Source organism: Coregonus clupeaformis, unplaced genomic scaffold (assembly GCF_020615455.1).
Source record: "Coregonus clupeaformis isolate EN_2021a unplaced genomic scaffold, ASM2061545v1 scaf1830, whole genome shotgun sequence".
Classification (NCBI taxonomy): Eukaryota; Metazoa; Chordata; class Actinopteri; order Salmoniformes; family Salmonidae; genus Coregonus; species Coregonus clupeaformis.
In genome coordinates this window covers 91,735-104,542 of record NW_025535284.1, presented here as the reverse complement: position 1 = coordinate 104,542, position 12,808 = coordinate 91,735, and the positions used below count along the sequence as shown (strand labels likewise).

The 12,808-nt window shown below is 42.0% G+C and overlaps 1 protein-coding gene across 2 annotated transcripts in view; it reads left to right on the top strand.

The window, feature by feature from the left end:
* Window positions 1–591: 591 nt before the first annotated feature.
* inpp5b (inositol polyphosphate-5-phosphatase B) overlaps window positions 592–12,808 on the top strand; it is a 30,658-nt gene continuing 18,441 nt past the window's right edge. Inside the window, exons 1-5 of one of the 2 annotated variants that reach the window (XM_045218823.1) lie at window positions 592–915; window positions 1,481–1,624; window positions 10,565–10,649; window positions 11,302–11,496; window positions 12,703–12,804. In XM_045218823.1, the coding sequence (XP_045074758.1) occupies window positions 852–915; window positions 1,481–1,624; window positions 10,565–10,649; window positions 11,302–11,496; window positions 12,703–12,804 (590 nt within the window). In that variant the 5' untranslated portion in view covers window positions 592–851. Of the gene's footprint in view, window positions 916–1,480; window positions 1,625–2,380; window positions 2,547–10,564; window positions 10,650–11,301; window positions 11,497–12,702; window positions 12,805–12,808 lie in introns of those variants that run through there. The other variant, XM_045218824.1, reaches the window with a different exon arrangement.

Sequence of the window (12,808 nt, the reverse complement as noted above, 5' to 3'; positions counted from 1 at the left end):
GGAAACTGAGCTGCACTTCCTAACCTCCTGCCAAATGTATGACCATTTTAGAGACACATATTTCCCTCAGATTACTCAGATCCACAAAGAATTTGAAAACAAACCCAATTTTGATAAATTCCCTTATCTACTGGGTGAAATATGACAGTGTGCCATCACAGCAGCAAGATTTGTGACCTGTTGCCACAAGAAAAGGGCAACCAGTGAAGAACAAACACTGTAAATACGACCCATATTTATGTTTATTTATTTTCCCATTTGCACTTTAACTATTTGCACATTGTTACAACACTGTATATAGACATAATATGACATTTGTAATGTCTTTATTCTTTTGGAACTTCTGAGTGTAATGTTTACTGTTAATTTGTATTGTTTAATTCACTTTTGTTTACTATCTACTTCACTTGCTTTGGCAATGTTAACAAACGTTTCCCATGCCAATAAAGCCCTTAAATTGAATTGAATTGAGAGAGAGAGAGAGAGAGATGGCATCAGAGAAAGATATGGAGAGTGAAAGAAGGAAAAGAGACTGGGGAGGGACAGAGTTTTAGTGTCGTGTGCTCTTCCTGAGTAGTATATGTCTGTTGCTTCACTAAGTATTTGTAAATATGTGAGTGTAGGATAAATATAATATTTCGTTCCCATTGAATTATATATTTGAATTCGGCTTTTACGTGTTTTTTTCCCTGCTCATCTCAATCGGGACAGAGTCTACTTTGCTATGGATGTGTCATTTTTGGCATTAGCTCACTACTTTACACAATGGAGCTCTTACATTTAAGATAGAGGACTAAAGCGCTGTTTTAAAAAGGGCCACACTCACTTTTACTCTGTGAGAGGAAACAGTGATGGAAAGTTTTGCTAACCTGGCAGCAATTGTTGTGAACAGGAAGAATGTGAGAAACTCACAAGGTAAGCAGAAAAGTTACATCTTTGTACAAGTGTGTGGTCTTATTGAAAGTACAATAGCAGCATGAGTGATTTTCTTGCGGTAATATTCTCAGGGTAGCTCAAATGTACGTGTAAGAGGAAGTGTGTTTGTGTGTGTGTGTGTGTGTGAACCACATGAAACAGGGAACATAACTGAATACCTTTTTCAGCCACACAGCAACAAAAGATTTTGATTCAACATACAATTGTAAGGCAACCAGCTCGTGAGAACGTGAAGTAACCTGCCCCTGAATCACTTTCTACTTTGAGTACCTATTTGAACGAAGCAAATGCTGTGGGTCATTTTCAGTTGACTGTATTATTGATAATTATCCTCATTGTGTGTTCTGTGAATCACTGCTGAGGATTTCTTGGAATTGTTTCCTTATCATTGATGCTCTTCTAGTTTCTCCACTTCTGTGGAGCAATGGAGCAACAAATGTAAACCATTTGAATAACAAAGTGTGTTTATCAGCCTACAATTGAAATGGCATATTTTGGGATTTGTGTAAGTGCCTTTTTCATGGTTCCCTTTATCCACCTTCAGATGTTTGCAAGTCTCCCAAGGAAGCGCCAAAGTTTGAGTGGCTCCACAAGTACCGCAAAGCCTCCAAAGGTCAAGGTGGCGTCAAACAGACCCTTGCACCCTTGGGAACGACACACACCAAGATCAGCCAGCATAAGAAAACAAGTAAGCCAGCGGTCCTCTTCGTGTCCCTCTCAGTCAGAACCCTCCCTGAACTTATACCCTTATCACACAGAGCCCTTTGTGTGGTAATATCTAGCAAGTTTGTGTTGCTGACAGCCGAATGAAATTGCAGGCAACACTAAGAAAGCACATGATTGATAATTAACCATGATTCTTGGATCATGATAACTGTATCTGATGTGCCCTCCAAAGTAACATCACAAAGCTCTGTCATTCCTTATGGTTGTGTGACATGTCTGTTGTTGATGTTAGTTGGTCTTATTAAACTTTGGGGAGAGTGACAACATTATCTTCCATGTTGGCTTTAAGTCTAGAATACTATTTCACAATGGATCTATCTTCATACTGTGAGCAAACTATCTCACTGGTGTGTCTGTCAGTGACAACAAATGTCAAAGGAAGCTATTTGCTCTGGCACTCCCATTGATACGCAAAGTGCCCAAACCTGTACATCTAGATGCTATTTGCAATGTTTATTTCGTTGTTGTTGTTGTTTGTTGTTGTATCTCGTTAGATTTTCTCCTGCCACTGAAATATCATTTTCATTATTTCATGCAAGGCCTACCCATATGCAATTTCTTTATGCATGTAACTAATTTCACATTAGTAAAAAAAAAAAAAAGTTTACATGGGAATAATTGTAAGACTACATTTGGCCGACATAAACGCTTTATAGTTGTGTGAACCTTTTTACTGAAGCTTTATTTAATTTGCCACTTACCAGAGACCGTCCAATGTTTTCATGGTTGATTAGTTTGGTCTGTGGCACTGTCGTCACTTGCGGGAGTGCGCGTGAAAGAATGTATTCTCAACATTCCTTGCACGAACAAGGTCCTTGGACGTTGCACTGCACATAATGCGTGGAAGCACTACTGGGAGATGTCTAGAGTGATTAAAGACACTGGTATGTGGAAATGTTTATGATTTTCTGTTGTATTTAGATGGTCTATTTGCTAGCGCAGTCTGAAACTTATGTAACTTTTTTCTATGCAGCAGTATTTGTTCACATTAGCTAGCTTAGCTAAGAAGCTAACTTCTGCCAGCTTTTGTTACTAGCTCTAATTTCTGCTTGCTAGCTAAATATAGACCATTTACTTGTCCTTCCTAGATTCAAGCTAAAACGTTGACAAAATGACATGTAGCTAGCTATCTAGCCAGCTTATTAGTTGAAGTAACTATATACTTTATTGCATATTTTGAGCAGAGTTGTGGTTTGGAACGAGCGCGCTAGCTAGGTAATTAGCTAGCTAGCCATGTTTATCATGTCAATATTATGGCTTTGTAAAGGTTCGCCATTCTATATTTGTAAGCTAACTAAGCTAGGCCATATGCTGTAGGTTTGCGACAGTATCATCTGTCATTGTGTCCTGATTTGGGTCTGGTAATGCACCATGCAAACCTAAGTTCAGCAGCTTTGGGATTTTCACTCATAGCTAGCTAGGTGTTTTAGCTATCTCAGTATATGTCAACTGAACGTGTAAAGCTAGACAGGCAATTAGTAGCCTCTTGACATTTTCCATTAGAAATGGATGCACACTGTAGTTTGTGATTGTCTTGGGTTCTCTTTATTTTTGTATCTTGGAGAGTGTCCATACTAGTAGACTGCAGATAAGAACGTATATGTCTCTGCCCATTTTATTACTCCTAAATACAAAGGGTTATTTTATGCAATGCTGAACTTTGTGATGAGAACTGACTTTTGTGCCCCCACACTGTAGTATGCTACAGCTGACTCACACTTTGGTTGACTCACACTTTTCCGTATTGAACCAAGACAGGGCAGCCTTTCATGTTTCTGTATTTTTAGACTGCAATTAGTGATGTTCGCAAGACTGAATGGTGTTTAATAATGTTTGCATATCTTGCACTACTCATCTCATATGTATATACTGCATTTTATTCTATAATATTCTACTGTATCTTAGTCCATGCCTATTTTCTTAAATTCCATTCCTTACTAGTTTTGTGTGTATTAGGTATATGTTGTGAAATTGTTAGATATTACTTGTTAGATATAATAATAATAATAATAATAATAATATGCCATTTAGCAGATGCTTTTATCCAAAGCGACTTAGTCATATTACTGCACTGTCGGAGCTAGAAGCACAAGCATTTCGCTACACCCGCTATAACATCTGCTAAACCTCCCGACTGGCGCAGTGGCCGCGCCCCATGGGTCTCCCGGCCGCGACCGGGAGACCCATGGGGCGGCGCACAATTGGCCCAGCGTCGTCCAGGGTAGGGGAGGGAATGGCCGGCAGGGATGTAGCTCAGTTGGTAGAGCATGGCGTTTGCAATGCCAGGGTTGTGGGTTCGTTTCCCACGGGGGGCCAGTATGAAAAAAAAAGAATGGATGCATTCACTAACTGTAAATCGCTCTGGATAAGAGCGTCTGCTAAATGACTAAAATGTAAATGTAAACACGTGTATGTGACAAAAGTCCCCTGTAGCTCAGTTGGTAGAGCATGGGGTTCGTTTCCCACGGGGAGCCAGTATGAAACATTTATGCACTCACTAACTGTAAGTCGCTCTGGATAAGAGCATCTGCTAAATGACTTAAATGTAAATAAAATTAGATTTGATTTGAAAGAGGCGCTTGCTGTACAGAATGAATAGTGGAGGCATGCTGTCAATTGTTCCAACCGTTGGATTGGTCTCCACTTACATTTTTCTATCTTGATTCATGTGTGGTATATGTATGCAGAAGTCTGAAAGCTATCCATTCAATTCTCATAGGGTTTGATCATGCACTGTAACTTTGCAATTACAGTGGATTGTTTGTTGGTGTAGTATTTAACAGGTTTAAAGAGCCATACCATGACCACAGAGGAATGTAAAACACGCAGCGCATTACCATAAGTGCTGCTAATAAGACACTTTATAGGCTAGCCCACCTTCCCTTCTCTGTGGACAGAAGGAGAGTAAAATGCAGTAAATCATTGTTCTGAAATAGGCCAACTGAAAGCCAATGTAGGCCTAGATGTTTACTTTCAAAATTAGGTTAGGTCAGGGACTGGGAAGCTCCCTTGGGAGTTGGGATCTTGTGGTGTATTATTTAGGACTTAGGTGAAATGCAGTAAGTAATCCTTCGGAAATAGCTGAGATCCAATGTAGTCCTAGGTCTACATGTTGACTTTCAACATGAGCCTGGCTTGGGGACTGGGAAGCTCTCTAGGGAGTTGGGAACTAGGGATCTTCTGCGTTGGGGCTTACTCCTCCTCCTCCACATTCGCCTCTCCCAGCTCTCTGGGAGTTTCCATCTGATCTCACAGAGCCCAGTTTGTTTCCATTTCCTGTGTTCCAATAGCACGCGCACACACACACAAACACACACAATCGTACTCCCATCAGAATCCAATGGAAATGTGTGCCGCAGCCCCACTACACTGTAATTGATACTGCCATTTTGTTTACTCAAAATAGCACACTGGTCCTCCCAATGCCCCTGTTTTGTACACCTGTATGCCTAAAGACAGCATACAATAGCCTAGACTTCACCCTCTCCATCTTGTTTAGCCTTTAAAACAATATATTCCATTCTTTATGCAGGCTTTTATCAGGAATTGTATCTGTGGTGAACTATTATACTATATTTTTATTTTATTTTTTGGTAGCTGTAGCCTCTGATTATATACGATTTCATTGTACGTCATTGCACTACAGAACATTTGAGTTCTTACTCTGGTATTGTTTTGCAATCACTTTCCATAAACAATAGATAAAGCTAACATTTACCTTGAAGGTCTTGTGAGAGTGTATAGTATGCAAGGAATTACCCCGAGATGGTAAGAACTTGTGTGTGATGTGATTGTGGTCCTCTGTAGCTCAATTGGTAAGCATGCGTTGTCGCCAGGTAGTTTTTCCCCGCCACCCTCTTCCATGACTTTCATAGAAGTAGGCTTTGCTAAAGGATGAGCCTACGTTTACGTTGCATTAGCCTATGATCTGTTTGTGCTATCATTTCAACTCCAGTTCATGTTTGGCACAATGAGTGTGACAAGGAGTTGACATGATGATAGACTGGTCCCAGATCTGTTTTTGCTATCTTGTGACAACAAATCTCAAAAGCTTGTAGGCCTATTGCATGAAAACATGTTTGGCTATTTTCTTGCTCAGCAGCTTGTATTGAGTTGATTCCTTGGGCAGCAGATACAAAAATAAAATGTTTCACTCTAAAACAGAATGCAATAAACGATGAACTCTCACAATCAGATACAGCTATATAAGACTGTTGGTAGTTAAACGAAATAACGATACTTCCTCTAAAGCAATTTCCTCTTTAATGCACTTGCCGTGTTCATGAGTTTCTTCTGCCAAGCAGTAGGAGACAGTGGCCATATTGTCTTAGACTTAGGCTTTGACTCTTCCATTGATTTAAACAACTTAAAATGCAATGTCTTGTCTAGGGTATCTTGCAATAGAGATTTGATGTCAATCAGATTAACCTGGATAAAGGTTAGGCCTGAACAAGGAAAATCAGTCAATTGAAATAAATTCATTCTAGGCCCTAATCTATGGATTTCACATGACTGGGAATACAGATATGCATTTGTTGGCCACATATACAGTGCCTTCTGAAAGTATTCAGACCCCTTCACTTTTTACACATTTTGTTAGGTTACAGACTTATTCTAAAATTGATTTAAATAGCCTTTTTCCCCTCATCAATCTACACACAATACCCCATAATGACAAAGCAAAAACAGGTTTAGAAATTATTGCTAATTTATTCAAAATAAAAACTAAAATATCTCATTTACATAAGTATTCAGACCATTTACTCAGTACTTTGTTGAAGCACCTTTGGCAGCGATTACAGCCTCAAGTCTTCTTGGTGACGTGACTTTCATTAATATGATGACTGTTATTTATCGAATTAACTAAATGTTTAATTGTTACTCAATTAAATTAATAATGTAACAATTAACTCATTAGGATTTGTGGCCCCGCCGCGGAAGAAGTTGTTTATAGAGTTAACATCTCCCAAATTAAACTCTAAAAGGTCTTTACCTATCAATATGTATAAAACAGTCAACGTATCAATCATTACCTCTTATCAGTCGTCATTCTGAATGGTCGCAGAATTCTTGGATCCGCAAGAACCCCAGCTTTTACTTATGATTCAGCACTACACAAATTGTCTTTCATTATTTATTTACTAGCTAACTAAATAATAACACAGAATACATACATTCTTAATACATGAGAAAAAGTCCCTAGTGGACTAACAGCATGACTGCTTGGTTATCAAAAGAGGGTGGGGTAAGGAAGAGAGAGGGAGAGACAAAGAGAGAGTCAAACTTATCGTTGATACATTTGGAAGCTACCCTCAGTAATCATAATACTTTGCTCACGAACCACCACCCTTTTTGGAGTAAGAAACCAATGAATGTATTTACGTGTTTGCCGCTCGTCTATCTCTGTTGACCCAAGCCCTTTGGCTGGGTCTTCGCTCAGCTCACTTGTAAGGCTCTGATTGTCCACCAGAGGTCACAATGTCCTCCTTCTTTGTTCTGGCTTGTAGTGGAGTGTACTCGGTGATTGTATGAGATGGGATTTTCTCCTTCCCACCTCGTGTCTTTAGTCAAAGTTCTAGATCACTTTACACGCACAGCTTCAGACTGGCAATATTCTGGTCTAGTGAGTTTATCTTCTTCACCTCGTGTTGAGATTCAAAGTATTGTTTACTTTGTTGATGTGAAAGTTTTGGCGGCAAAAGTCTTTTGGAGACAAAGCACATTCCTTTCACCATACTAGAGGGCAAGAGAGAGATTCTCCTCCTCTCTAATTTATGGTGTTAAGGTGTCAAAACCGGCCCAGCCCCTCCCCTCTTCTGTGGGTGAGAGGGTCTGGTTGTTGTCAGCTATTTGCCAAGCTGATCTGAGGCCTTTGATCCTCACCCAGGAGAGTCATGAAATTGGGTATATAGCTACAAGCTTGGCACACCTGTATTTGAGGAGTTTTCTCCCATTCTTCTCTGCAGATCCTCTCAAGATCTGTCAGGTTGGATGGGGAGCGTTGCTGCACAGCTAATTTCAGGTCTCTCCAGAGATGTTAGATCGGGTTCAAGTCCGGGCTCTGGCTGGGCCACTCAAGGACATTCAGAGACTTGTCCCGAAGCCACTCCTGCGTTGTCTTGGCTGTGTGCTTAGGGTCGTTGTCCTGTTGAAGCTGTGCTCGCCCCAGTCTGAGGTCCTGAGCACTCTGGAACAGGTTTTCATCAAGGATCTCTCTGTACTTTGCTCCGTTCATCTTCCCCTCAATCTTGACTAGTTTGCCAGTCCCTGCCGCTGAAAATATCCCCACAGCATGATGCTGCCACCACCATGCTTCACCGTAGGGATGGTGCCAGGTTTCCTCCAGACGTGACGCTTAGCATTCAGGCCAAAGAGTTCAATCTTGGTTTCATCAGACCAGAGAATCTTGTTTCTCATGGTGTGAGTCTTTAGGTGCCTATTGGCAAACTCCAAGCGGGCTGTCATGTGCCTTTTACTGAGGAGTGGCTTCCTTCCGGCCACTCTACCATAAATGCCTGATTAGTGGAGTGCTGCAGAGATGGTGTCCTTCTGGAAGGTTCTCCCATCTCTACAGAGGAACTCTACAGCTCTGTTAGAGTGACCATCGGGTTCTTGGTCACCTCCCTGACTAAGGCCCTTCTCCCCTGATTGCTCAGTTTGGCTGGGCGGCCAGGTCTAGGAAGATTATTGGTGGTTCCAAACTTCTTCCATTTAAAAATGATGGCCACTGTGTTCTTTGGGACCTTCAATGCTGCAGAAATGTTTTGGTACCCTTCCCCAGATCTGTGCCACGATATAATCCCGGAGCTCTACGGACAATTATTTTCGACCACATGGCTTGGTTTTTGCTCTGACATGCACTGTCAATTGTGAGACCTTATATAGACAGGTGTGTGCCTTTCCAAATAATTTTCAATCAATTGAATTTACCACAGGTGGACTCCAATCAAGTTGTAGAAACATCTCAAGGTTGATCAATGTAAACAGGATGCACCTGAGCTCAATTTCGAGTCTCATAGCAAAGGGTCTGAATACTTATGTAAATAATGTATTTCTGTTTTTTTATTTTTGATAAATTAGCAACAATTTCTAACAACCTGTTTTCATTTTGTCATTATGGGGTATTGTGTGTAGATTGCTGAGGATTTGTATTTATTTAATCCATTTTAGAATAAGGCTGTAACGTAACAAAATGTGGAAAAGGTCTTAATACTTTCCGAAGGCACTGTACCTAAAAAAATTTAATAAAAAGGTAGGGGGCGTGGATCAGAAAACCAGTCCGTATCTGGTGTGACGACCATTTGCCTCATGCAGCGCGACACAGCTCCTTCGCATAGAGTTGATCAGGGCTGTTGATTGTGGCCTGTAGAATGTTGTCCCACTCCTCTTCAATGGCTGTGTGAAGTTGCTGGATATTGGTGGGAACTGGAACATGTCTGAGTATGCAGGCCATGGAAGAACTGGGACATTTTCAGCTTCCAGGATTTGTGTACAGATCCTTGAGACATGGGGCCTTGCATTATCATGAAACATGAGGTGATGGCGGCGGATGAACGGCATGACAATGGGCCACAGAATCTCATCATGGTATCTCTGTGCGTTTAAATTGCCATTGATAAAATGCAATTGTGTTCGTTTTCCGTAGCTTATGCCTCCCCATACCATAACCCCACCGCCACCATGGGGCACTCTGTTCACAACATTGACATTAGCAAACCGCTCGCCCACACAATGCCATATACTTAGTCTGCTATCTGCCCGGTACAGTTGGAACAAGGATTAATCCGTAAAGAGCACACTTCTCCAGCGTACCAGTGGCTCAAAGGTAAGCATTTGCCCACTGAAGTCGGTTACGATGCCGAACTGCAGTCAGGTGAAGACCCTGGTGAGGACGAAGAGCACGCAGATGAGCTTCCCGGAGACGGTTTCTGACAGTTTGTGCAGAAATTCTAGGGTTGTGCAAACCTACAGTTTCATCAGCTGTCCGGGTGGCTGGTCTCAGAAGATCCCGTAGGTGAAGAAGCCGGATGTGGAGGTCCTGGGCTGGCGTGGTTACACGTGTCTGCGGTTGTGAGGCCGGTTGGACGTACTGCCAAATTCTCTAAAATGACATTAGAGGCGGCTTATGGTAGAGAAATGAACACTCAATCTCTGGTGGACATTCCTGCAGTCAGCATGCTAATTGCACGTTCACTCGACTTGAGACATCTGTGGCATGGTGTTTTGTGACAACTGCACATTTTAGTGGCCTTTTAATGTCCCCAGCATAAGGTGCACCTGTGTAATGATCATGCCGTTTAATCAGCTTCTTGATGTGCCACACCTGTCAGGTGGGTGAATTATCTTGGCAAAGGAGAAATGCTCACTAACAGGGATGTAAACAAGTTTGTACACAACATTTGCAAGGAAATAAGCTTTTTGTGCGTATGGAACATTTCTGGGATCTTTTATTTCAGCTCATGAAACATGGGACCAACACTTTACATGTTGCGTTTATATTTTTGTTCAGTATAGAATATAATAAAATGCTATATCTAATGCAATGCTTTTGAAGACTGCCTCAGTCCATTTTCCATACATCCGAGTAAGCAAGGACCAAATCGACTTCACTATTGACTTGTTTGGTGTCTATTTCAGGCATGAGCTGATTGATTCTTCACAGGCGAAGCGTTTGCAATGCTAGCTCCAGGGGCCTTATAGGATTAGCGTTGGCACATGGCAGTGTATTTACCTTATTAGAATGACTTGGTTTACAACTGCCGCTCTCTCTCTCCCTTTATCTTGTTCGCTCTCTTTCCCTCGCTCTCTTTTGTTGCCTTTCTTTCTCTTTTGTATCTCTTTCAACTCTCTCCCTCTTTCAACTCTCTTTCAATCTCTCCTCTCTCTCGCTCCCCCCAAACAGGGAACTCATTGAACGCAGTGAGCAGATCCCCAGTCGAAGGGGATAAGAGGGTGGAGCAGCCCAGAGTGGAGTCCAGCCCAGAGAGGTAAGAACTGAACACCACTCTCCTCTCTCTGACAGTGGTATGCAAATGGCTTGGTACTTGAAGAAGGGGAAAAGGACCAGTGTGCCATATTGGATTTCTCCCCTAACCCCTGTCCTGTATTGAGGACATTGAAATGTAGCCACACTGCATAGCTACAGAGTCTGTTACCACTATGCGTATACATTAGGCCCCCCTTTGACTCTATTACTAAATCCCTGTATAATGTCTCTCACAACATTAGCTTCCAGCCAGGCTAAAGAACATCGACTTAAGAAAAAACACACCCACAACACAAACTATCTTGGACATTAAATAATGATAGCCTAACTGTATCTCTGGATAAGAAAGAACTTGATGCCAAGTGCAAACACACTCTTGTGATACCTTTAGTTGGTTTAGTCTGAAACGAGATATGTAGTGTTAGTAGATGTCATACTAATACAGTAGTAAAGGAGTGTAACTACATTTCTATTTTTGGTCTGAGTCTGACACTCCTGTCCCTCCACCCCGACCGTCTTATATTGACATTTTGTCATTTAGCATACGTTCTTATCTAGCGCGACCTACCATCAGTGCATTCAACTAAGGTAGCTAAAACCTCCACATAGCACAATCATTGCAAGTAAAACCTTCCATCTTGTGTGCCCTGCAGCCAAGGGAAAGTGAAGCGTGAGGGCTGGAATGAGTTGAAGCGTGAGGGCAGGGATGACCTGGTACGCCACTCCAGCCACACAGCTTCCAACAAAGCCACAATGCTGGCAATGCCGCAGTTTGGCCTGCGCGACAACCTCATCCGCTGTGAGCTGCTCAAGAACGAGGACATCTACACCTACCTGGAGAATTTCAGGTAACCCCCTGCCTCTGTCCCTATCAAAGTCACTGTAGCATGTATTCTTATACCCTTTTCATGTTGCCAAGCTGTGCTGACCTATACTGTGCTGGACTGGTTAGGCGTCCACCATTACTGGAACAGTGACTAGCCCGCTACTCTATTGCCTGATTCACACGCCAACCTGTACTGCGCTGGTCTGGTTACACATCCAGTTGCTGGAAAGGAAAATGTTAAAATAAATATCCCAGCTACCACAGTTTGCCTGGGTTGGCACAATATTGGCTTATTGCTTTTATAAACTGGTTACCAACTTAATTAGAGCAGTAAAAAGAAATGTTTTGTCATACCTGTCGTATACGGTCTGATATATCACGACTGTCAGCCAATCAGCATTCAGGGCTCGAACCACCCAGTTTGTATTTGTAGCTATCCAACTTCTACTATGCAAACCAACATCGATGACTCATCACAATTATCAAGATCAACAGTCATACCGCAAGCTACAGGGTTGACACATTTTAGCAGTAAACAGGATGTCAGTGTAGAGTTGTGAAAACGCATCTCATAACTAGAACTGACAAAGTAAAGAATTGTCAATTTCCATGTAATGTTGAAGGAAATGGTTGCTCTTGAATTACTACTATCCAAACTCATAGTAATTCATTTCTAATGCAGGTTTTAAGCAAAAAGGTTTTACAAATGTCATTGTGATAACAAGCTTTGGTAATGTCCCAATGATCTCTCCACCCAAAGTGTGCACTTGTACAATTCCCTTCACGAACTTGAAAGTAAATGACTGGTATATGGAAACTCCTTCTAGCCCATGTCTACACCAATCCAATGCTTTTACATTTGTGGGGAGTAGTGAACAAGTACACATTTCAGGAGGAAGAAGAGATTATTGGTACGCAGGATGTTTGTACAGATGCCACGATAACAAGTACAGAAAAGTACAGAACATGGACCGTGTCATGATGACAAGTGATTCATATACTACACTGCCCTCTGGTGGTGGACACACACACAGCTCTGTGAAGTGTTTAGGTTCTTGCTGCCCATCGCACCATCTGAAGGGGCTTGCTAAGGTCATGTCTTTGCCAGACACCCTCACAGTTCACCTGTTACGCCTATATTAGGCAGTGTTAGGCTTTGCTCCTGCTCTCTGACTTTGTACTTACCACTCTCTCCATCTCTCTGTCGCTCTCTCTCCCCATCTCTCAGTTTCTTCCTAGGCACTTACAATGTGAACGGCCAAACCCCCAAAGAAACCCTCCGTCCCTGGCTGGGCTCCACATCCACTCCCCCTGACATGTACTGCGTGGGGTAA